The sequence below is a fragment of the Oscarella lobularis genome, chromosome 17, assembly GCF_947507565.1.
Source record: "Oscarella lobularis chromosome 17, ooOscLobu1.1, whole genome shotgun sequence".
NCBI classification, from domain to species: Eukaryota; Metazoa; Porifera; class Homoscleromorpha; order Homosclerophorida; family Oscarellidae; genus Oscarella; species Oscarella lobularis.
The window spans coordinates 2,053,917-2,078,302 of record NC_089191.1 but is presented as its reverse complement, the minus strand read 5'-3'; the positions used below and the strand labels follow the sequence as shown (position 1 = coordinate 2,078,302).

Here is a 24,386-nt window from a genome sequence, read left to right as displayed (position 1 = left end):
ACTAGCACAGTAGCATAAGCAAATGTGTTTAGCTAATTTGATGCAATTTAAAGCTATATCAAATCATGCAATGGCAAAGCATGCAGTGGCTGTATAAACAATAGAAAAGTGAAAAACTCATCAACAGACTTTAGGACGTGAAACACTGCACTCTATGTCTTCAAACTGTGTGTGCCCACAAGAACAGTAGTATTGTAAGAATTAAAGAATTGGAATCAAAGTCAGCCCTGATGATTAAAAAAATGGTACAGTACCACAACTCCAATAGCCGAAAAATTTACCTTCTGACCCCAGTTGTGTCTGTACGCGTATTGATTTCTTACTATGCTTTCTAGTTACGCAACGACGCAATATCGGTCTGTACCCTCTCTAATCTGCAGCTCAGTTTGCCTTCCACAGTATGGCTCAATTCCTATTGCAGCGCAGCGCATTCAAAGAACAGAAACAAACATTTCTAAATGACGCTAAAGGACGATCTAACAGCAAAACAGCTGCGTCTAAGGGTGCACTCCCCAATATTATTGCAAAGATCACCCCTCCGAATCAAACGACAGCGAAAAAGACGGTGGCTGCTGATACGCTGCCACATGTCGATTCGCTTCCAGACTAGTTTCTCTACCCGACGACCCTATGACCGGCGGCGGAGGTGGCTGGCGATGAGGCGACGAAGACCATCTCGCAGTTTCGTCATCTGATCTCGTACTGATTTCAGATCCATCCTCCTCTCCGCTATTTACACGCTTTCGCGCCCCGCTGACATCGAAACCAATCGGCGGCGGCGACAAAACGGACTTCTCAAAAATTTGCGCCGGCTTTCTGTCGAACTCATTTTTGACAGCTTTTTTGTCCGAAACGACGGTCTGCCCATCGAGGTATTTGCGACGCTCGGGCAATGATTCAATGTCGAGATGCTCGCGTCGACGCCTTCGATACAGAATAAATACGGTGAAACCGACAAGTAATAAAACGACTGCTACGACAGCTGGTACGACGTAATTGACAGGAGATTGCTTTGGGGATACGGCGTCTCGAACGACTTCTTCGCTGGGTCCGTCTGTCGTTGCGACGTCCACGATCGACCCGTTGCATACACCCTTTAACGTTAGCCCGAGACTAGCTTTGAATTCTGGCTTGAATTCGTCGAGTTCTCGAGCAAAATTCGGCTGCACTTCCGTTTCCGTGAGCATGCTCCTGTAGACGTTGAAGAGAGTCTGACAATGTTCTCTTTTCGTGATATTCGTCATGAACCAGGACAGAATCAAACTACCGGCGGCTATCGATTCTACTTGCATAACACTCGGATCGATGTTCGTGAACGTCGTCACGCCGCGTAAGAGTCGAAGTATCCTCTGCACGTCCGCGTTGACGTCGTTGAAATCGACGTTGAACGACTGAGATATCAAATTCGTCGACGACAAGTTGATCGCCGGCAAAACGAAAACTTCGAACGTCGTTCGAGCGACGGCACCTTGACTGTCCCGGGCGATAAGAAAAAAAGAGGTGAGACCGATATCGGCCAACGCTGGGAAAATAACAATATCCTGTTTTGCCGTTAATTGAGCCCAAAAATCGGGCGTTGGCTCGACGTTGTCGAGAATGCGAAGAGTCAGCGTCAAGTTTCTTGTATTTCCGTCTTGGTCATCGTAGAACGTGTCGTGGGGAATCTGATAGAATAGCGGTTGAAGTACTCGTGCCGTTATTCGTTGAATTGGATTCACGACAAAAGGAGCCGTTTTGGGAAAGGACGTCGGCGTCGGAGAAAATTCGCTGCATACACCCGTTAGCGTTAGCCCGAGATTCGCTTTGATTTCTGGCTTGAATTTGTTAAGTGCTAGAGCGAAATTCGGTTTTACTTCCTTTTCCGCTAGCATGCTGTTGTACACGTTCAGCACAGTCAAACAGTGCTCTCTTTGCGTGATATTAGTCATAAACCAGGTTAATACCAAGCTACCGGGGGATATCCAATCCACTTGCATAACACTCGGATCGACGTTCGTGAACGTCGTCACGCCGCGAAAGAGTTCAAGTTTCATCTGCGTGTCTGCATGGACGGCATAGAAGTCGACGTTGAAGGACTGAGATATCAAATTCGTCGATGACGAGATTGGCATTATTACATCGACTTCGACCGTCGTTCGAGCGACGGCACCTTGACTGTCGGTCGCGATAAGACGAAACGCGCTATGACCAAAATCGGCGAACGTCGGAAAGACGACGATTTCCTGCTTCGCCGTCAATTGAATCCAATATCCGGGCGACGGTTCGACGTTGTTAAGCGTGAGAAGAGACAGCGTCAATCTTCTCGTATCGCCGTCTTGGACGTCGTAGAACGTGTCGACAGGGATCTGATAGAAAAGTGGCTGGCGTACGCGTACCTTCAGAACGTGTTGAATTGGATTCAAGACAAAGGGAGCCGAATTCGAACTAGCCGGCGGCGTTGGAGACGGCTCCGGCACGGGACTCAAAAACAAGGACAGAAGAGACGACAAAATCGACGTTGCAGTCTGCGAAGGAGTCGAAGAGGGTACGGGGTTAGAAGTCGATGAAATTTTCGGCGTTGGACTTACAAACGGAGAGCTTGTGTTACTTACATCTGACGTTGATGTAATGTTCGGTGTCGAACTGAAAATTGCCGTCGTCGTCAAATTAAAAGCTGTCAATGTTTGACTCGTAAAATTGACTCTCAAAGCCGAAGCCGAAGAAATCTTTTGCGTTGGACTGAAAAATGAAGTGCTAAAATTCGAAAGCGGCGTTGAAGAAACGTACAGCGCTGCACTGACAAAAGCTCCGCTAGTAAATTTGAGAGTTGGAGTAGAGCTCACAAACATCGTGCCCGTAAAATTAGAAAATTGATCTGGCGATATATTCGATTTTGGACTTGGGATCACTGTGCTAGTAAAACTCAAAATCGACAGGACTGATGTCAGATTATATACTGGCATTGGCGTTGGAGAAAATTCGCTGCATACACCGGTAAGCGTTAGCCCGAGATTCGTTTTGAATTCAGGCTTGAATTTCTCAAGTGCTAGAGCGAAATTAGGTTTTACTTTCTTTTCCGCTAGCATGCTGTTGTAGACGTTGATCACGGTCAAACAGTGCTCCCTTTGCGTGATATTTGTCATAAACCAGGTTAGTACCAAACTGCCGGCGGATATCCAATGCACTTGCATAACACTCGGATCGACGTTCGTGAACGTCGTCACGCCGCGTAAGAGTTCAAGTTTCATTTGCGTGTCTGCATGGACGGCATAGAAGTCGACGTTGAAGGATTGAGATATCAAATTTGTCGATGACGAGTTGATCGGCATCATCACAAGAACTTGGACCGTCGTTCGAGCAACGGCACCTTGACTGTCGGTCGCAATAAGACGAAAAGTGCTAGAACCAAGATCGGCGAACGTCGGAAAGATGACGATTTCCTGCTTCGCCGTCAATTGAATCCAAAATTCCGGCGACGGTTCGACGTTGTTAAGCGTGAGAAGAGACAGAGTCAGTCTTCTTGTATCGCCGTCTTGGACGTCATAGAATGTATTGCCGGGGATCTGATAGAAAAGTGGCTGGCGTACGCGTACAGTCAGAACGCGTTGAATTGGATTAAAAAGAAAGGGAGCCGAGTTGAAACTGGCCGGCGGCGTTGGAGACGGCTCCGGCACGGGACTCAGAAACAAGGAGAGAAGAGACGTCAATATCGACGTCGCACTCGGCGAAGGAGTTGGAGAGGGAACGGAGTTAGAAGTCGATGAAACGTTTCGCGTTGGACTTAGAAATGGAGTGCTTGTGATATTTACATTTGACGTTGATGAAATGTTTGGTGTCGGACTGAAGATTGCCATGGTCGTCAAATTGGAAGCTGTCAATGCTTGAGTCGAAAAATTCACTGACGAAGCGGAAGAAATATCTGGCGTCGGACTGAAAAATGACGTGCTCAAATTCAAAATTGAAGTTGAAGAAATACTCAGCGTTGCACTGACAAAAGTTCCTCTAGTAAAATTCACAATTGGAGTAGAGCTCACAAACGTCGTGCCCGTAAAATTAAAATATTGATCTGGCGATATATTCGGTGTTGGACTCAGAATACCTGTGCTAGTAAAATTCAAAATCGCCGGTGCTGATGTCAGATTCTCTACCGGCGTCGGTGTCGTTGCGTTGACGATGAACGACGCAAGTGTAGGCGAAATCGACGACGCAAGAACGGTCGAATTGACAGCATAATTCGACGTGGCGTTTGATGAGACGACAACGATAGAAGTAGTTAAAAATTCATCCCGAATAGAGGAAAAATCCGACAATACAGAAATTTCTGTTTTCGTCGCAAACACGGAAGTCGAATTTAGAGACGCGACGGCTGCAGTCGACGTGGGGACTACAGAGGTCAAGTTCAACTGGACGAAAGGGGTCGACGAGGCGGAGAAATTCGCATTTGAACTCGTGAACCGGACTGGGAAAGTGGATTTGGAAACAGATAACGTTGACGTTGGCGAGAGCATATCCATAAAAGTCGTCACGACAAATGTCGACGACGTAGCGTTGCCGACGGCTGGGGGAGTCGATGCGAACGAGACAAAAGACGAAACGCTATGAAGTGCAGAACTAAAGACGAAAAACTTCGAACTAGTCGGCGTCACCGACGACGTAACATTCGAAATTGATGGCATCGCCGCTGCGTTAGAAACGGACTTCAAGGAAACGCTGGGAGACGAAGAGAACAAGATGAACGTCGACGAGATCAGCGACGTTCTATTTAGGTCAAAAAAGCCCTTCGTGGAAATGACGCTGCTCAATGACGTCGAAAGTGACTTTGATGACGCCGCGATTTGAGAGGCACTCACTGTCGGTGATAATGAGCGGAGGAAAGGAAGCGGAATGATTGTCTTAGAGAAAACGCTTGTTGAATCAAACGTTGTCACGAGTGACGTCTTAGGACTCGTTTCAGAAAGGTAAAACGACGTCACTGCTGCTGATGCGAGAGAGGAAGTTTTGGAAACGGATGTCAACGTTGCAGGAGATGTCATCTGAGCTGATAGAAGCGTTCGAGTCGAGAACGACGGCGATGGGATTGCCGGAAACGAGCTAAACGTCGTCGGGAAAACGCCGGAAGTTGTTATCGACGTCAAAGACGGCTTGTATAGCATTTTCGAAAAAAAGGAAGTTGAAGAAGTGGAAGTAGACAAGAAAGCCGAAGTCCTCTTTTGTCTCCTCGGCGTTGCGCTCAAAATCGAAGACAAGAAGTTTGTTGATGTAAGCGCGGAGGTCGGACCTAACGATCGAAGTAGCAGTGATTTTGGAGTCGCCGTCGTCGCCAACAAGGCTGTCGTGTCGGAAGGCAGAGCCAAGGAAACAAAAGACGAGGACGTCGGATCTGAAATTGATGCTGCAAACGACGGCGCTGAAGAAACTGTCTTCTCTGACGTCAGTGTTGCGAACATTGAAGTAGAGAGCGACGAAACGGTGGACAGGGACGGCGTATAAAACGACAGGTCGTCAGCAGGACTGCTTCTTGACGAAAGAAATGAGGCAGTCGTTGCTGCAACGGAGGTGAACGTTACAGCCGAAGTTGAAGAAAACTGTCTGCTACTGCTGCTGACACCAGTAGGGGTGGCAACAGAAGACGTCGATAGAGTAAACTTGTGAAAAACAGAGCGGGTTGCCGCAATGCTTGCAGCACTTGCTTCCAAGCTGGTCACTACCCTAGTTGATAAAGTAGGCATTACACTGGTCTCCATAATAGCTGACGCACTTGTTGGAGCAATAGTTAGCACGCTCATTGAAACACTTTTGGCGGCAAAAGTCCGGATCACTAAACTGGTTGCAGTACTAAACGCGGGGCTTGATATCGAACTTGATAGGATACTAGTAGATAAACTGGTTGTACCGCTGCTAGCCGTTGGAACACTTGTTGAAATACTGGTTGTCGCACTGGTAGCTGTACTGGACACAAAACCTTTAGCTATTAAATTTGTTGACAAACTTGCTGACACGCCTGCTGAGAAATTTGCCGTACCCGTTGCCGAAGTCGTAGATCGCCTCCTCGGCTTTGAACTCCCAATAGACAATAACGCCGTTGACGCTGAAGCGACGAAGAAAGTGGAAGACGAAACTGATCGAAGTAGCGTTTGAGAAGGATTCGCCGTCACCGAGGCTGTAGCGTCAGACTGGGAAGCCAAGGACACGGAAAGGAAGGACGAAATCAACGTTTCTGAGGTTGACACCATGAACGGCGGTGTTGAAGAAACTGCCTGTTTTGATGTCTCTGCTTCGGACTTTGAAATCAACTGCGTCGCACGGATAACGGAGAAAGAAGAAATTGTCGATGGAGTAGATGCTTGAAAAGCCGAGCTGGTTGCTCCTGAACTGGTTGTCAAATCGGACACTACACTAGTTGAAAAACTAGGTATCAAACTGGTTGCCTCGCTAGTCAGCTCACTCTTTAGCACGCCAGTGGAAATAACTTCAGGCGTTACACTAATTATCACATCCGTTTTGGCACTGGATGCAAACCTGGTCACCGAACTAGATAAATCAATAGTCGAAAAACCGGAAGCAGCAATGGTTGCCGCTGACATTCTTGTTAAATCAGTAGTCAATCTGGTTGAAACATTGCTTGCCAAAGAGGTTGCCGTAACGAACGGGAAGCTGGTCAACGAAAGAACTAGCACACTAGTTGAAAAACTGGGTGTAGCACTAGTTACAGTTGACGCAATTGTTGAAGCACTAGTTAAAATTCTGCTTGAAAACCTGTTTGCCACTCCGGATGTTGTACCAAACGCCAAGTTGGTCACCAAACTAGTTAGCACGTCAGTTGAGAAACTACGTGCAGCACGTGTTGCCGTTAGTACACTTGTAGCATTGGATTGCAAGGTGGCTGAAACGATTTCTTCCAAACTGATTGCCGAACTAAACGACAGACTGGTCCCTGAACTAGTTGGAAACCAAGTTAAGAAACTGGGAGTAGCAATGGCTGCAGTTGACACACTTGTTGGAGCATTAGTTAGCAAGCTTGATGAAAACTTTGTTGCCAAACTGGTTTTTGTATCAAACGCCGAGGTTGTCACCGAACTAGTTAGAACACTAGTTGGAGAACTGTTAGAAGCAACGGTTGCCACTAATACACTTGTCGGAGAGCGATTTAGTAAGCTGTTTGAAACATTGGTGGCCAAACTGGTTGCTTTTCTAGACTCAACGCTTGTCACAGAGTTAGTTAGCGCGGTAGTTGAAAAACCGGGTGCAGCAATGGTAGCCGCTGACACATCTGAAGCACTAGTTGGCATATTGAAACTTGAAAAACTGGATTTCACACTGTTCCCGAAACTAGACATGAAACTAGTTAGTAAATTCCTCAGAACAATGGTTGAAACACGCTTAGTCACAACACTGGTTCCCATGTTTGTTGTCACACTGGGTTCTACACTGGTGGTTTCAGTACGAAACAACAAGCTGGCCACCGAACTAGTCAGCAGACTATTTGAGAAAATGTGTGTAGCACTGGTTGCTGTTGACACACTTGCTGAAGTACTGGTTAAAATAACGAAATTTGAAACACTTGTGTCGATACTGGTAGTTGGACTGGCCAAAAATTTCGTTGACGTGTTTGTTGGAGCACCAGTCAGCACGATGGTTGAAACAGGTTTTGTCGCAAAACTGGTTATCGCACTCGTTGTCAAACTGGTTGCCAAACTGTTAGCTGCTGTAAACCCCAAGCTGGCCAACGAACTAGTCAGCACACTAGTTGAGAAACTGGGTGTAGCACTCGTTGCTGTTGACATACTTGCTAAAACACTGGTTAAAATACCGGAATTTGAAACACTCCTTTCCATACTGGTTGCCGCACCGGACACCCAACTAGTTAAAAGTCTCGTTGACGTACTTGTTAGAGCGTTAGTCTGCACGTTGGTTGAAACAGGTTTAGTCGCCAAAGTGGTTATCACACTCGTTTTGTTACTGGTAGACAAACTGGTTGCTGCACTAAGCGAAAATCTCGTCACCAAACTAGTTAGACCACTACTTGAAGAACCGGGAGAAGCACTGGTTGCAGTTGACATACTCGTTGAAGCACCAGTTAGTATGCTGTATGAAACATTGGTTGTCAAACTTGTTGCAGCACTAAGCGGCAAGCTAGTCATAGAACTAGTTAGAACACTAAATGGAGAACTGGTTGTACCACTTCTTGCCGTTGACAAACTTGTTAAAGCACTTGATGAAACGCTCGAACTTGAAGCAAGGGATGCCACAGTAGTTGTAGGAACAAACGTCAAACTGGAAACCGATCTAGTTACCGCACTAGTTGAAAAACCGTTTGTAGCCCTTACAGCGGTTGACATACTTCTGGCAGCATCAGTTGTAACACTGGATGCCACACTCTCTGCTGTAGTTGGCACAGAACCAGGTAAAAAACTCGCTGACACAATCGTTTGAGAACTAGTTAGCAAGCTTGATGCAACACCGGTTGTCACAACGGTTGCTGTACTAAATCTCAAGCTGGCCACCGAACCAGTCAGCACACTATTTGAAAAACTGAGTGAAGCACTGGTCTCCTTTGACCCACTTGTTAGAGAACTAGTTATCAGGCCGGTTGAAACATTTGGTGCCAAACTGGTTGCGGTGCCGGACGAAAAACTAGTTAAAAAACTCGCTGACGCACCTGTTGGGGCACTCGTCAGGACGCTGGTTGAGCCAGTATTCCTGGTAATCATACGCGTTGCCACACTTGTTGCCACACTGGTTGCTGCACTGAAAGCCAAGATCGTCGCCGAACTTGTTAGCACACTGGATGGTGTAGCACTGGTTGTCGCTGACATACTGGTAGGAGTTAAAACATTGGTTGACAAACTTGTTGCAGCACTTAACGCCAAGCTTGTCACAGAACTAGTTAGCACACTATTTAGAGAACTGGCTGTAGCACTGATCACCGTTGAATCGCTTGATAAAACCCTGGAGCTTGATACACTGGATGCCACACCAGTTGTTGAAAAAAACGTCACACTCGATATTGAACTAGTTACCGCACTAGTTGAGAAACCGGGTGGAGCCCACAAAGTCGTTGAACCACTTGTTGCTGCATTAGCTGAAACACTGGTTAGTACACTCACTAAATTTGGTAATAAACTCGAAGACACAGATGTTGGAGCACCAGTCAAAACAATAGATGAAACAATTTTAGTCGTCACACTCGTTGCCACACTAGTCAGCACGCTAGTAGAAGAACTCAGTATATCACTGGCTTCCGCTGACATACTTATTGGAGCACTAGTTAAAATACTGGAACTTGAAACACTGGTTGTCACACTGGTTGCTCTACTGGTTGCCGGTGAGAAACTTGTTAGAGAACTAGTTAGCAAGTCGGTAGAAATATTGGGTGCTAAACTGACTGCTGTTCTAAACCCCAAGCTTGTCACCAAACTAGCTGGAACACTAGCTGAAGAACTGGGTTTAGCATTGGTTGCCGCTAACACACTTGTCGATGCACTTGTTTGAATACTGGAACTTGAAATACTGGATGCCAAACTAGCTGCTGGAACAAACGTCCCACTGGACACAGAACTAGTTACAGTACTAGTCGAAAAACCGGGTGCAGCCCACACAGCCGTTGGATCACTTGTTGCAACATTAGTTGAAACATTGTTTACCACACTCATTCCTGTAATGTTCACGAAATTTGGTGAGAAACTCGATGACACAGTTGTTGAAGCACTAGTCAAAACGATAGATGAAACAATTTTTGTCGCCACACTCGTTGCCGCACTAGCTGCCACACTTGCAGCCATATTGGTTGCTCTACCAAACGACAAGCTGGTCAGCGAACTAGTTAGAATAGGAGTTGACAATCTGGGAGTAGCAATGGTTTCCGTTGACAAACTTCCTGGAGCACTAGTTAGCAAACTTGATGAAACACTGGTTGCAACAATGGTTGCTGTGCTAAAGCTCAAACCTACCACCGAACCAGTCAGCACGCTAGTAGAAGAACTCGGTGTAGCACTGACTCCTACTGAAGAACTTATTGAAGCACTAGTCAAAATACTGAAACTTGAAACACTGGTTGTCACACTGGTAGTCACAATGGTTGCTTTACTGGTTGCCGGTGAGAAACTTGTTGGAGAACTAGTTAGCAAGTCGGTTGAAATATTGGGTGCCAAAGTGATTGCTGTTCTGAACCCCAAGCTTGTCACCAAACTAGTAAGAACACTAGTTGAAGAACTGGGTTTAGCATTGGCTGCCGCTGACACACTTGTCGAAGCACTTGTTTGAATACTGGAACTTGAAATACTGGATGTCACACTAGTTGTTGAAACCAACGTCCCATTGGACACCGAACTAGTTACAGTACTAGTTGAAAAACCGGGTGTAGCCCACACAACCGTTGGACCACTTGTTGCAGCATTAGTTGAAACATTGTATACCACACTCCTTGCTGTACTGGACACTAAATTTGACGAGAAACTCGATGACACAGTTGTTGGAGCACTAGTCAAAACGATAGATGAAACACTTTTTGTCGCAACACTCGTTTCCACACTCGCTGCTACACCACTTGCAGCCATACTAGTTGTTCTACTAAACGCCAAGCTGGTCACCGAACTAGTTAGAATAGAAGACGAGAATCTGGAAGTAGCAATGGTTGCCGTTGACAAACTTTTTGAAGCACTAGGTAGCAAGCTTGACGAAATACCGGTTGCAACAATGGTTGCTGTACTCAACCTCACGCTGGCCAACGAATCAGTCAGCGTATTAGTTGCAACACTGGCTGCTGCACTTGGCACAAAACTACTTAGTAAAGTCGTTGACACACTTGTTGGAGCACTAGTGAGATCCATAGTTGAAACATTTTTAGTCGCCGCGAACATTGCCACACCGGTTTCCGTAGACACACTTGTTGGAGCACTAGATAGCAGGCTAGGTGAAACACTTTTATTCACCACTCCAGTCGTTGTACTGGACACAGAACTAGTTAATAAAATCGTTGACGAACTTTTTGGAACAGTAGCTGTAACGTTGGTTTTCGCATTAGGTACAACACTTGTTATGCTGGTTAAACTGCTTGACCCACTGCTTGCAACACTCGACGTGGCATTCGCCGTAGAGAAAGTAAGAACTAGCCTCGATGAAACAATTGACTTCTTCGATGTAACGGCTTCCGTTTTGGTTGAGCTGATCGCGAAGGTCGCCGTTGGCGCAATTTTTGAAGAGGAAGACACAACAGACAGAGTCGACACCGCGACAATCGAACTCGATACATCAGGAGTCCTTTTAACAACCGCAGAAGAAGAGGTAAGAAACGTTGGTGTGACTGTTGGAGTAGAAAGGATAGAAGACGAAATCATCATAGTCCTCGTCACGGTTGGAGTAACCCCAATAGTTCCACTAAGTATTGGCGTCATCTGAGCGTCTCTTCTCAATCTGCCTCCTAGTGAAGGCAAGGATTGCTGAGATCGTCCCGGCCATGCCATTGATAGAATAAACGACGTTATTCTGACATTCTGATTGGACAGTTCTGCTAAAAGGGGTCTATAGTCGGTCATCGTTCTTGGTTGCCCGTGGCAACTTTCTATCCACCACACTTTGATCACCGATTCCTCTGATATTTTCCCAGACAAATTAATTTCGACGTACTTCAAGTCAGTAAATTTTTTCTCGCCGATATTGACATCATCTTTCATGTTGACTTGAAAGGCGTTAGATACCAGATTAGCAAGCCAATAGCGATCCCGCCCGTCCAAATTGCTGATCTGTCTCCTGCCAATTTCCACCGTTGCCAAGTGACACTGAGCTGAGTCCGTTGGCATGGTAAAACTGCTAACAAAAACCTCAACGCTGAAGATATCCAGAGCGGAATTCGACTCGTCAGACTGGTTGAATAGTCCAATAGAAACGACAACAATGTAATGAAGGCCGACGTCATCATCCTGCGGTACCCCGTAGAACGTTTGGCTCGATAAATCAAAGGCAAGCCAAGACGGAAGCGAATCGGCACCAACAGAAAATACCTGAGATAAGAGAAATCATATAGATGCCACATTAATACTAAGTTATTGTGAACTTAAAGTTTGTTAGCAAAACCTCTATCAGTAGAAAACCTAGCTCGTCACAGGTCCCTAAGTACATTCGCGCCTATTAGATTATTCGCGTAGGACTGTTTTCATTCGTGGCATAGAAGCGCCACTTCAACTGCTTCCCTATTTCCCGAAGGCGGAACTAAACTATGTCCTACACAACGACGACGAGAAGCAAAACAAAACGAGAAAAAAAGTGGCAAGAGGTCCCCCCCCCCTCCCGTCGTCCAAATGATGCTCACCTTCAATCGATCGACGTAGCCATCGAACGCATCGTCGGCGACAGTATAGGTAAACGGCTTGCCGCTCCACGCCTTCGCGTCGTCCAATCCGCGTCCCACGCGAACGGTACCCTTGTCCCAAGCGAGACGACGCTGCAACGCATCGTCTTTCGTCCAACTGGACTCGTTCGGATCGGAGGGAAGCCCGTCGACGCTCGAAAACGAGAAGAGAAGTAGGAGAAAGGAAAGATGTCCGCCATCTAGCGTTCGTCGTTCTGGATTGGACGGGAATAGAAAGAATCAAAAGAGGAGTTTATAAAGGCGAGACATATTGTACCAGCTCTCTGTCGAGATACGCATCGACGCCTTATGTCCGCCATATCCCGGGATCTTGTGCCAGGGCTTAATTTCGTTGTGATGGAGCAGCGTCACCTCAAGCGAAGAACAGTTCGCTTAGACAAGCTAGAAGTGGAGAATACCAAAATAGCTGTATTTTGACACTTTGACCCACGATCCTGGGATTCCCCGTCGTTGAATTGAGTTACACCGGATGTTGATTGACGTTTCAGCCAATGACTGTCTGCAAGACCTATGCCACCGAACCGCTATCCCTCACCAGTCGATATAGTAAGATTCTTGATATCGTAATTCTCCTATCTGAAGACTGATGGGAGTTTGCGTACGGCATTGCGACTGGGAAGGAAAAGGAGAAGCCTGCGCAAAAAATTAGAGCACGAAGACGGTTCCTTAGCGTTCGTACATGTCACGTGGGAGGAATAGGGGATTAGAGTAGAGATAGAGCTGAAAGACAGGCCGAAAATAGTCGGACAGACGCAGCAAATCGACAAATGATGGCATTGACTCGGCTGACTGTAAGGTAGAAGCGTCTGGCCGAATGCCTTTTCCATGGAGAGAAAAACCGTCGTTGCCGACAACGAGTCACGAGAATGACAGAGGATTTGCGTAAGCGCTTCTGGACCAGGGGCAAGACAAAACCATTTTTATACGAAGCCTGCTTCGTTCCGTATCTTCCGTGACCAAAATGGTCATTTGAGCACTAGTCAAGAGATATTTAGTAAAACCCGTTTGGAGCAATGAAAATACATCTTTGCGGGGTTCAAAGGGAGTGAAGGAAAAAATATAGCTCTCTCACTCGTATAATAATCAAGAGAGAACGTAGGCCAAAGCTCTTTCTCTTTCACTCGTATAATTAACAAGAGAGAACTTAGGCCATAGCTCTCTCACTCGTATAATAATCAAGAGAGAACGTAGGCCATAGCTAACTCACTCGTATTATTAATAATCAAGAGAGAACTTAGGCCATAGCTCTCTCACTCGTATAATAATCAAAAGAGAACGTAGGCCATAGCTCTCTCACTCGTATAATAATCAAGAGAGAACGTAGGCCATAGCTAACTCAATCGTATAGTAATCAAGAGAGAACTTAGGCCATAGCTCTCTCACTCGTATAATAATCAAGAGAGAACGTAGGCCATAGCTCTCACTCGTGTAATAACAAAGAGATAGGAAACATACTGTAGCTATCGTGTATATGCATGTAACACGAACCTTTTTCAAACTGGAGGACTGAAAGCGTCCGTTGACATCGCTGCTTATCAGGAGCACGAACCGTGTGGTTCGTTGGGCAGTCAATCTACTCCATTCCTTGAAGGGAAATATTTATTTCGCTGTTCATGATTCCTTTGGTATTTTCGCTCTTCCATTATTTGCGAATATTTGCAAACACTATGCTTATTTCCCAGCACAATAAAAATTAAAATTTTAAATAATCATTTACCGTTATTTCCATCGAAGAAGAAAATATATTGTTCACGAAAATCCGGCATGGGATTCAGAAAATCTAATGCACGTCGTCAAAAATATTTTTAACACACACACATATGACAGGTCATTGAAAGGAAAGTTGAGACAACTGGTGAGGCCCCTTTTGGGGTTCAGTATCACTTGGGCCACGGGATTTTTGTTCTTAGGGGCAAAGGGGAACATCGCGCGGTCGCACAACTTTAGCCACACGAGGACTAACCTTCTAGCTTTTCTTCAAGAATAGGAGAGAAGAATTCGACATACGACGGAGAAGAAACGAGCTTCGGAGATCGAGGGATGAATTTGGCTCTTGGTGGATGAGGAACCACTGAGACGTGACGACTCCCCTGTCTAAGTGTAAGCCTTTAAGGTATCGTCATACATAAATATAATCTCGCGTCGCGAGCTTTACCTTCGACGTGAAACAGCTCGAAGTCTGTTCGTGGGACCCGTTAGGAGGCCTCAGGTTATCGTAAAGGCACAATCGTCTAGAAAAACTGGTTTGGTTAGCATCCCGCTAAAGCCGATACGTGCTTTGCGAAAAAATTCAGACAAATGCTCTACTTTTCGTTCACCATTACCCGGATGAAAAGACGAAGAATTTATCAGACAATCAATAGTAGGAATTTTTTCATCGCCCTAGCAGAAAATTTTAGTCATGTTTTGTAGAAATTTCGTTTAAGATCATTAGTAGAATTACCTAAAAAGTATGTACTTTTTATCAGTTATTATTTCCCCGCGGTGACGAAATGGAATTTCGAAGCTGAAACGTCGACGTGATCCAGTTAGAAAAAGGAATCTCGTGGGTGATCGGAAAAAAATCACAAATGGCTCATATACTCGTTTTTAATACCTACGTACCATTATCCGGGTAATAGTCATCGAAAGGTCAACCTTTTCGCTGACTTTTTTCGCAAGACACGTCTCGACAATACTGGGATATCGTTCAAACTACTTTTTCCAAGCGACTGATGTCGTTACAAAAAAGTGAGGCTCCCTAAGGGGTTCCATTTTAAGTTTTTCGCTTGCAAAGCGTAAGGAAAGGCTCGCAGACGCGAGTTGATTTTTCTGTTTAACGGTGACCCAAAAGCCTATGCGTAGATGGGGCGTTCGACGCATCTCAGTCAAGCCTTCTCGCCCAGGAACCGAATTTATCATTTCTCTTTCGAGGCTCGTCTCTCCTCCGTCGTAAGTCGAGTTCCTTTCTCCGGTGACTGAGGAGGACCTAAGAGGTTGTTCTTTATGTGACTGGAAGTATACGTGCGAGCGATATTTACAACGGTCGCAGCGAGCAATAATCCCGTGGCCCTAGTGATAGTGTATCCTCAAAGGGGGCCTCACCAATGTTCAGTTATCATTGGCTATCAACCTCGTTCCTGGAGATGTGCCGTTACAACATGTATTTCCTTTGACGCAACAGCTCGTTTTCTTTTGTGGTTTACTTGACCTCACGCAAAAGCACGATTACGGAACACGATCGACAAAGTCGAAAATCGATTGCTAAGCTGAAATAATATAATATCAATATGAAATTGAGAAAGGACGTCTACGGATAAAATTTGTCCTGACGGAATCCAATAACGGTTGTACGGAATCAATTGATAATCAAATGAATAGCTAAGAGTCTGTGTTTATGCAAACGTGGAAGCTATGAGGCCGCTTGAGTAACTTTGAGCCGCGCTACTAGTAGTCGAAGCCATGAGAACGGAGGCAAATCCCAAATTGCAAGTGCGTCACAGTTGATTGCCGACTCTTATACGAGATCCTCCTAATTCAATAACGCCCGACTTATGCGCTTCTTATTGCTGTCCTTCCTATAACTTCTGGTCGGAATCCGTAATTGATCCCATTCGCGCTCGCCTCACGGACGGAGTCATCACCCGTTGTCGTATCGTCGTGCGCGAAAAACGAAAAACATGTTTTCGTCGTCCATCTTAGTCATTGTCGTCGCCGCATCGTGGACGGCGATTCTTTTCAGCCCCGTCGAATCGATTCATTTTCGCGGATTTACGATCAACTTTCATCCCGTCGGCAATCAGGCAAACGGCGACGCTGGAAAGGTACGCTCGCGCGCGCGCGCGCGCGCGGAGACGATCGAGTAGTGACCCGACCACCGGAACTCCTGATTACGACTGCTAACGCGTTTTCCTGGGGATTTACAACCGGCGCACGAGACTCGTGAAACGCGCTAGCGAACGTTCCGCGATCGAGGACAAACGCGTCGGCATACCTGTTTTTAGTGCGCGAGGGAAGCAATTTATTTTCAAAGCGAAGGCAGGCATGCCTCGGGCTTCTTTTATCTAATTACAGCGTAGTCCTTGTCCCTCATGTAAATCGATTCGACCGCGCCCGACTCTTCCTCTCTCCCACTTTTTAGTTGCAGTTCAATTTTCGTATTTCGTGGAGTCGTAGCAGTTTTGAAGGCGGTTGCACCGACGCATCGATAGCAGATCAAATACTTCTAGGTTCGCCCGTGAGGTTCCGGTGTTTATCTAACAATTGCGGTTTGCATGTCTGGCGCGGTTCGCAAGTCTTTTCCGCGACGCTCGAATACGTTTGCACGTCGTTTAGTGCTTCCAACGATTGGGCGTCCGGTACGAACACATTCGAAGCAACTTTTCCTGTCGCGGATTCACAAGAATTCATTATCGGGTACGTATAAACGCTGAGAGGACGAAAAGCGCGCGAGTGTTACCCGTATGTAGGAATGATTTTGAGAGGACGTACGGCTGCTGTTGGATCGAAACGCAAAACGCTTTCGGCGATTTAATCCGATTTCAAACGCGAATCTCCTTCGTGCCGCGCACGGACAGCGCGGGCGTCATCAATCGCGGCCAAATCAATCAAAGTCCCGTCGCCGACATGGTTCCCGTACTTCCGGCTCGTGTCGGTTGCGAATTCAAATTGATCATTCCCAACGTCGATCCCGATTTTGACGACGTCAAATGCCGATGGGCGCTTCCGAAAAATACCGACGACACAAACGAGTGCGGATCGGCGTGCATTGACAACAACAAAGTGTCAGGACTTTTTATCAACGCAACGCTTGTTGAGGCGAGTAAAAACATACACACGTGTATCGTTTTTATGAGACCACTCTCTAGGAAGATTGCGAAATCATATGGAAACCCTCAGTGGCGGCTCTCTATGCAGCCGCCGTTCAACTCGAGGATTTCTATCCGACGGACGCCGACCGAATGAATCCTCTCAGCAGTATACCGCTCCAGTGGCTCATTGACGTCGTCGACACGGGAACGCCGTGCGGAGCGACTCCCATCTTTCCCGTGCAAGAGCACATTCCGCGCGAGCAGCCTCGCTGTTTTGCCGTCGAAAGCGGCGGCAGTCTCACACTCGAGATTTCGGTCGGACATTCCAACTTTCCCTCTAACTCGTAAGAAAAAACGCGTGCTTAATTAATTTGAGAGGAAAGTGTCTCTACTTTATAAACCCCAGGATCGACGACGCGGTCTACATTCTACCGCGAGGTATGTCAGTGACCAATTTGATGGACATAGGCAATGGAGTGAAAGCGGTGACGTTTGCGTGGACTCCCGATGAGGAACAAACCAATCGGCCGCACATCATGTGCTTCCAATTCCTGGACGACGTCCGGTACCGAAGAATTCTCTAACGTCATTCTGACACGTGCTGACTTGAAGGTTTCTTTTAGAGCTCCCTCGAATCTGGTTTGTTTTACCGTTGTCACTTCGGGTATGCAACTCGTGTCGGAACTGGAAATTTGTTTAGGGACAATATTGTTTTATTAGTGCCGCAGCCCAAGCCGATTTTGAACACCCAAGCGGAGGCTCCTCTCGTCGACGGACAAGTGGCGTTTGACGCAGTGGCAGGCATCACGTTTGACCAAGACGTACGCTTTCGTTATATTGAGGCTTCGCTTTAATTAGAGTCAGATCTTGTCGCGGTTTAATCATCGGAGAGGGCAACGTCTAATTTAGGGATGTTTTTTCGTTCTGTTTTTACAATTAGGCTTCCGCGAGTAGGAATTGAAGCTCATTCCAATGTTGTTTATTTAAGGTTAAGAATCCGTCAGTCAGCCCTCGCTTTATATCCGTTCATCACGCGGCGAGCGGCACACTGATCCAGCAAATTGACTCGTCTGACACGAGTCTCGTCAGAATCAGTGCTAATCGTCGAACGGTTTTGTTCCAACTTGACAGCGCTCAACCAAATATCTACCAAAAGGATGAAGAGTATGAGATCGTCTTTGAAGAAGGCGCGGTCGTCGGCACTGGGGCCTCGTGTGCCGGAGGCGGTCCCGTCGCCAAGGGAATTTTGAAGGGAGAATGGAAGTTCATTTCGGCTGGTCCGCCAAATGAATGCCTGGACAACACAGACAATTGTCACGACGTGGCCAACTGCATCGATCTTCCGGATGGCTTCCGATGCGAATGCATGACTGGTTATACTGGAGATGGAGTGAACAACTGCGACGATATCGACGAGTGTACCCTTGAAACTGACGACTGTCACGCTACGGCCACCTGCACAAACACGGACGGACGTTTTACGTGCGCGTGCATGCCGGGCTATACTGGAAACGGAAAGAACTGTGTGGACATCAACGAATGCACAGCGGGCACGGACAACTGTCACATGCACGCTGACTGCACGAATACGGATGGATCGTTCGAATGCGCTTGCAGATTTGGATTCAACGGCAACGGTCTCTCCTGCACGGACGTGAACGAATGTGACGATGGCACGGACTTTGACTGCGACGAGAATATTCAGCAATGCGTCAATACTGTCGGAGACTATAGCTGTACATGCATGAGGGGATACAAAATCGACGGGGACGCAACCACGGATCCCACCCGTCCCGTATGCGTCGATTGCAACGAATGTTTACCCGAGTGCCCGGACGCCATCGACGAGGAATGCCACGCGGAGGCCACGTGCTCAAACACGGCTGGATCTTATGACTGCACGTGTAACGCCGGATGCGAACCGGATCCAAGTTCCGGAAAACCCGCCAACCGTCCTGTGTGCATCGATATCAACGAATGCCTTAACGACGCGGACAATAATTGCCACATGAACGCAAATTGCCTTAACTTTATCGGCTCATTCGAGTGCAACTGTAAGCCAGGATACACAGGCAATGGGGTCTCTTGTGCGGACATTAACGAGTGCACCGACGGATCTCACGATTGTCACGCGAATGCGATGTGCACAAACACGGACGGAAGTTTTGATTGCTCCTGCATGCTCGGCTACAAACCCGACTGCTCTGGTGCGCCGGACAATCGTCCCGTATGCGTCGATTGCAACGAATGTCTCGGTGAATGTGCGGATTCGATTACCGATAAGGGAGCCTGTGACCTCAACGCAGATTGCGCCAACACGCCTGAATCGTTCGATTGCACGTGCAAAGACGGATACGAGCGTCAAGCCGGTACTCCCGTCGATCGTCCTACCTGCATCAATATCGACGAGTGCGCGAGAGGCACGGACACGTGTCACGCCATGGCAACGTGTATCGACGCTAATCCGCCTTTGAAGTTCGACTGTCAGTGCATGCAGGGTTATAAGGCAGGTGCGGGAAGCATGCCCAATCGTCCTGTGTGCGAGAATTGCGATGAATGCACGCCGGGCGATTGTCCCGTTGCGCCGGATCCGTTCTGTCATGAGAAAGCGACGTGTACGGATTCGCCGGGATCATTTAGCTGCATTTGTATGATTGGCTACGAGGGAAACGGATTCAATTGCATCGGTAGGAAAAGCTCAATATAAAAATATCTGGATTATTTTGTTTCTTAGACGTGTCAAATTGAATGGACAATTAACGTAGACCATAGCTCTCTCACTCGTATAATAATCAAGACAGAACGTAGGCAATAGCTCTCTCACTCGTATAATAATAAAGAGATAGGGAAGAACATACTGTAGCTATCGTGTGTCAGGCGTGTATATGCATGTTCGTTGTGCAGTCAATCTATTCTCTTCCTTGAAGGGAAATATTGATTTCTCTGTTCATGATTTCCTTTATATTTTCGCTCTTCCATTATTTGCGAATTGCTGCAAACACTATGCTTATTTCCCTGCACATTAGAAATTAAAATCAATAATTAGTGTAAATGATCATTTACTGTTATTTTCATCAAAGAAGAAAATATATTGTTCACGAAAATCCTGCATGGGAAACAGAAAATCTAATGCACGTCGTCAAAAATATTATCAATACAGAAATATAATAGGTCATTGAAAGGCAAGTTGATACGACTGGTGAGGCCCCTTTTGGGGTTCAACATCACTAGGGCCACGGCATTTTTGTTCTTAGAGGCAATGGGGAACATCGCGCGGTCGCGTAACTTTAGCCACACGAAGACTAACCTCTAAGCATTTCTTCGAGAACAGGAGAAAAGAATTCGACATACGACGGAGAAGAAACGAGCTTCGGAGAGCGAGGGATGAATTCGGCTCTTGTTGGATGAGGAACCACTGAGACGTGTCGACTACCCTGTCTAAGTGTAGGCCTTTAAGGTATCGTCATACAGTAAAATGATCTCGCGTCGAGAGCTTTACCTTCGACGTGAAACAGCTTGAAGTCTGTTCGTGGGACCCATTAGGAGGCCTCAGGTTTTCGTAAAGGCACAAGCGTCTAGAAAAACTGGTTTGATTAGCATCCCGCTAAAGCCGATACGTGCCTTGCGAAACAATTCAGTCAAATGCTCTACTTTTCGTTCACCATTACCCGGATGAGAGCAAGAAGTATTTTTTATCAGACAATCAATATTAGGAATTTTTTCATCACACTAGCAGAAAATTTTAGTCATGATTGGTAGAAATTTCGTTTAAGATCATTAGTAGAATTACCTAAAAAGTTTGTACTTTGTATTCTATTATTATTTCCCCGTCGAAATGGAATTTTTCAAAACTGAAACGTCGACATGATCCAGTTAGAACGTGGGTGATGGGAAAAAAATCACAAATGCCTCATACTGTACGCTCGTTGTAAATAGGTACCATTATCCGGGTAATGGTCATCGCAACTCAAAGGTCAACCTTTTCACTGACTTTTTTCGCAAGAGACGTTTCGACAATACTGGGATATCGTTCAAACTACTTTTTCCAAGCGACTGATGTCGTTACAAAAAAGTGAGGCTCCCTAAGGGGTTCCATTTTAAGTTTTTCGCTTGCAAAGCGTAAGGTAAGGCTCGCAGACGCGAGTTGATTTTTCTGTTTGACGGTGACCCTTAGGCCTATACTTTGATGGGGCGTTCGACGCATCTCAGTCAAGCCTTCTCGCCCAGGAACCAAATTTATCAAATCTCTTTCGAGGCTCGTCTCTCCTCCGTCGTAAGTCGAGTTCCTTTCTCCGGTGACCGAGGAAGACCTAAGAGGTTGGTCTTTATGTGACTGGAAGTATACGTGCGAGCGATGTTCACAACGGTCGCTGCGAGCAATAATCCCGTGGCCCTAGTGATAGTGAATCCTCAAAGGGGGCCTCACCAATTTTCAGTTATCATTGGCTATCAACTTCGTTTCGTGGTGATCTGCCGTGAATTATGACATGTATTTCCTACGGCTAAAAATTTGTCTTGTCATACAGCTCATTCTTTCCTCTCTCATGCAGTTGCTCACTTAATTAATTAATTAATTAGGCGGTTGCAGAAACGGTTCCTATGCGTCACAGGGTTAGGGCTTCACCGCCATTCCAAGTGGCCGGAGCAGATTTTCATCGCGAAGCGAGCCAATGACGACGGGCAGACGAATCACTCGCGAACTCTTCCTACCTCTCGACTCAACGCCACTTAGCACAGTCCATGGCCAAGTGGGCGTGGCTATTCTAAGCGAAGACTTGGCACGCCCACTCGTTTCAAACAACGAAAAGTATTACAAGCAAAACAAGCAGAATTACGTAAAAAATTCCTACGTCTGTTTCTCTCGTAGTGCGTTTTCGCAAAGGTAACGCAACCGTATGTTTTCTTCACCAACGACAGTTGGGCGCATTCCCTTACCAGTCACGTGCAGATCGGATGTCCTTGCAACGTCTCGAGTTCAAAGATCCTATAAAAGATAGCAATGAAAACGTGCTCGGTCTATATCGTCCACTTAGCTTTTAGGCCTCCATACGGACGGTGGGCTCGCATCCCTGTCGACAGTCATAGCCCTGCCGCAGAGGAGCTATCGCGCAAGCCGTGAACAGAGTGAACAGTCGTGTAGTCGGCGTGTAGACGAAGAGCCGCCGACGCGGCCACTCCCCGTGTTATACTAGCTTATAGCGTAGTACAGCGGGACGAATACGCCGATGACGCAGCCCCTACAGGGATTAGAACCGCGCGACCTGTAATCACTGCGCCTTCGTTGTCCCGGGGAGGGACGTTGCGACGACGTGTTGCTCTCACTTCACGACTGACCGGCTGTACTGCACTCAGATCGACGACGAGGTTACGCAAAGAATTGTGTGCGACGTGCGCGCCTATATGTGAGAGAGAGGCGAGGAGGAACGAGCGCTCATTGGTTGAAGCTAATTTGCGGTAAGACTCGTGACCATATATGGTCAAAATTGGAGCTCACGTGAAAAGTTTCGATTAACCGCGTGACGCGCCACCTGCTCGTTTTTTTTTGTGGTTTCGTCACGCTGTCGAGTGTGTAACAGAGTGACGTAACGTCTCGTTTGTTTGGGGTTCACTTGACGTCACGCGCGATCGAAAGCAAGATGGCGGAACAGCGATCGATCGCGAAAGGAGCCCCCGCACAGGTATGCACGTGAATCTACGCCTTTCTTTACTCTAACCCTTGTCGAAGTAAAGGAAAGATGAGGAGTTTGTGAAAGAAGCGAATCGGGCGGACGAAAGGCGATTTTCGTAAAATTTCAGTACTTGCCTGCCGATTATATTGTCTGCGTGAGTATCAGACTCCGTCGCACAGCAAAATAGCTCCATGTATTACGTGGTTCCGTTCTAAAGAAGATCGAGATCGTGGAAAGTTGAAATATATCCGGGTCATGGACAATTAGTCATCGATTCATCGAAAAGTAAACCTTTTGACTGAGTTTTTTCTCGAGACACGATTGAGCTGCCGCTTAAACTATCTTTTCTAGGCGCTGGTGGCTTTTGGAAAAAGTGAGGCCCCACAAGAGGTCACACGACCCCGCCGTTCGTTGCTGTGTATAAAAATCATTTCATGAGTCGCTCCTTCTCTGCTCAAAATTATCTTTTTCAAACGGAGCTACGTTTAATTAAGGGCCATAAAATTTTGAGACTTTGAAAACACGTCTTAGCATGACGAGATTAATAGTTTTTTTCTTTGCACACAAATAATAAAAAAATAACGTAACAAATACAGTGTCTGGGTCATTTCAAAGCTCTTCAAGGCTTTCGGACGACGACGTCAACATAGGTACTAACAATAGAGGCCGGTTCGTTCCTTTTACGACCATATTGTCTCAGAACCGTCTCGTGCGCTTCCGCATTGCGAGTGGCGCACTCCGCGCTGAAGCGGCCGTAGCAAGTCGCCTCCCACCAAACGAGCAACGATTCATCGTCCGGTAAAACGTACTCTCTCTCTTCTTCGACGGCATGGACCAGCTCAAAGCTGGTTCTTTTGAGACATTCTTTCCAGTAGGACAGCGACCGGTAATTCAAACCAACCGCCGAAAGAAATTTCTCGTAAGAATTCTCATATTGATTTGCGCTCAGTTGACCAAGGTACCCTAAACGGGGACCCGGTTCATCATCTTTCAATGTCGTGAAGCCGAACCGTCCGCCTGGAACGAGCAGGTCAAAGATTTTTTGAAGAATCGCGTCGTACTTATCGGGAGAAATCCAAAACAATACCATGGTTGAGTTGATGACGTCAAACGGCCCAAATTCGACCGCTTCGTCGATGGAGCCGCGAACGATTCTGACGTTTTCGTCATTATGGAAACGCTTTTTTGCAAAGCTGACACGATCCTCGTCCGGATCGACTCCGACGAGGAAACCGGTGGGCCCAATTCGACGTGCCAAATCGACTGTTACATTTCCCGAGCCGCAGCCGAAATCGAGAACGCGATCACCTGGCTTAGGCTGCAGAGCGTGGTCAAGAAACCGCGTTGCATCGGGATCTTGCACGTACTGAGCAAAGCGGCTGTAGTTTGATGCTGACATTCCTTCCGTGATCCCTAGGACTAACGTACGCTAACATTCGCTGAGAGCTCCTAGATCCAGCAAACCTTTCGACTGAAGTTTTTCGCAAGACGCGCTTTGGTTAGGCGAATAGGTTTTCCAATCGGTTTCACTAGGCCCTGGCGCTTTTACGAAAAGGTGAGGCTCCCTTAGGGGTCCCGCGA

At 46.8% G+C, this 24,386-nt stretch overlaps 3 protein-coding genes and 2 long non-coding RNA genes across 9 annotated transcripts; 2 read left to right on the top strand and 3 right to left on the bottom strand.

The window, feature by feature from the left end:
- Positions 1 to 25: 25 nt before the first annotated feature.
- Positions 26 to 14,659, bottom strand: LOC136197086 (platelet binding protein GspB-like). 5 transcript variants are annotated; one of them, XR_010672403.1, is made up of 9 exons: positions 14,502 to 14,659; positions 14,310 to 14,452; positions 14,064 to 14,251; positions 13,835 to 14,011; positions 13,026 to 13,322; positions 12,603 to 12,979; positions 12,287 to 12,540; positions 282 to 11,978; positions 26 to 227 (listed from the first exon to the last, which is right to left on the bottom strand). XR_010672403.1 is itself a non-coding variant. In XM_065986772.1 (9 exons), the coding sequence occupies exons 7-9, from the start codon at positions 12,643 to 12,645 to the stop codon at positions 531 to 533; spliced, it is 11,745 nt and encodes a 3,914-aa protein (XP_065842844.1). In that variant the 5' UTR covers positions 12,646 to 12,727; positions 12,777 to 12,979; positions 13,026 to 13,322; positions 13,835 to 14,011; positions 14,064 to 14,251; positions 14,310 to 14,452; positions 14,502 to 14,659; the 3' UTR covers positions 26 to 530. The 5 variants fall into 5 exon arrangements, 4 of the variants coding, with proteins under 4 accessions (XP_065842844.1, XP_065842842.1, XP_065842845.1 ...); XM_065986772.1 differs by having other exon boundaries at positions 26 to 11,978; positions 12,603 to 12,727; positions 12,777 to 12,979; XM_065986770.1 differs by having other exon boundaries at positions 26 to 11,978.
- Positions 14,660 to 15,962: 1,303 nt separating this feature from the next.
- On the top strand, positions 15,963 to 19,993 carry LOC136197092 (uncharacterized). Its single transcript, XM_065986792.1, has 9 exons — positions 15,963 to 16,149; positions 16,467 to 16,741; positions 16,795 to 17,143; positions 17,194 to 17,480; positions 17,543 to 17,701; positions 17,760 to 17,800; positions 17,857 to 17,957; positions 18,125 to 19,823; positions 19,871 to 19,993. The coding sequence occupies exons 1-9, from the start codon at positions 16,006 to 16,008 to the stop codon at positions 19,882 to 19,884; spliced, it is 3,069 nt and encodes a 1,022-aa protein (XP_065842864.1). The 5' UTR covers positions 15,963 to 16,005; the 3' UTR covers positions 19,885 to 19,993.
- A 1,103-nt stretch (positions 19,994 to 21,096) lies between these two features.
- On the top strand, positions 21,097 to 21,689 carry LOC136197116 (uncharacterized). Its single transcript, XR_010672439.1, has 3 exons — positions 21,097 to 21,260; positions 21,311 to 21,409; positions 21,477 to 21,689. It is a non-coding gene; the product is annotated as an uncharacterized lncRNA (long non-coding RNA).
- Positions 21,690 to 21,873: 184 nt separating this feature from the next.
- Positions 21,874 to 22,839, bottom strand: LOC136197118 (uncharacterized). Its single transcript, XR_010672442.1, has 2 exons — positions 22,171 to 22,839; positions 21,874 to 22,120 (listed from the first exon to the last, which is right to left on the bottom strand). It is a non-coding gene; the product is annotated as an uncharacterized lncRNA (long non-coding RNA).
- A 585-nt stretch (positions 22,840 to 23,424) lies between these two features.
- On the bottom strand, positions 23,425 to 24,204 carry LOC136197603 (nocamycin O-methyltransferase-like). The gene has a single exon (XM_065987397.1). It carries the CDS (start codon positions 24,202 to 24,204, stop codon positions 23,425 to 23,427), a length of 780 nt encoding a protein of 259 aa, XP_065843469.1.
- Positions 24,205 to 24,386: the final 182 nt, after the last annotated feature.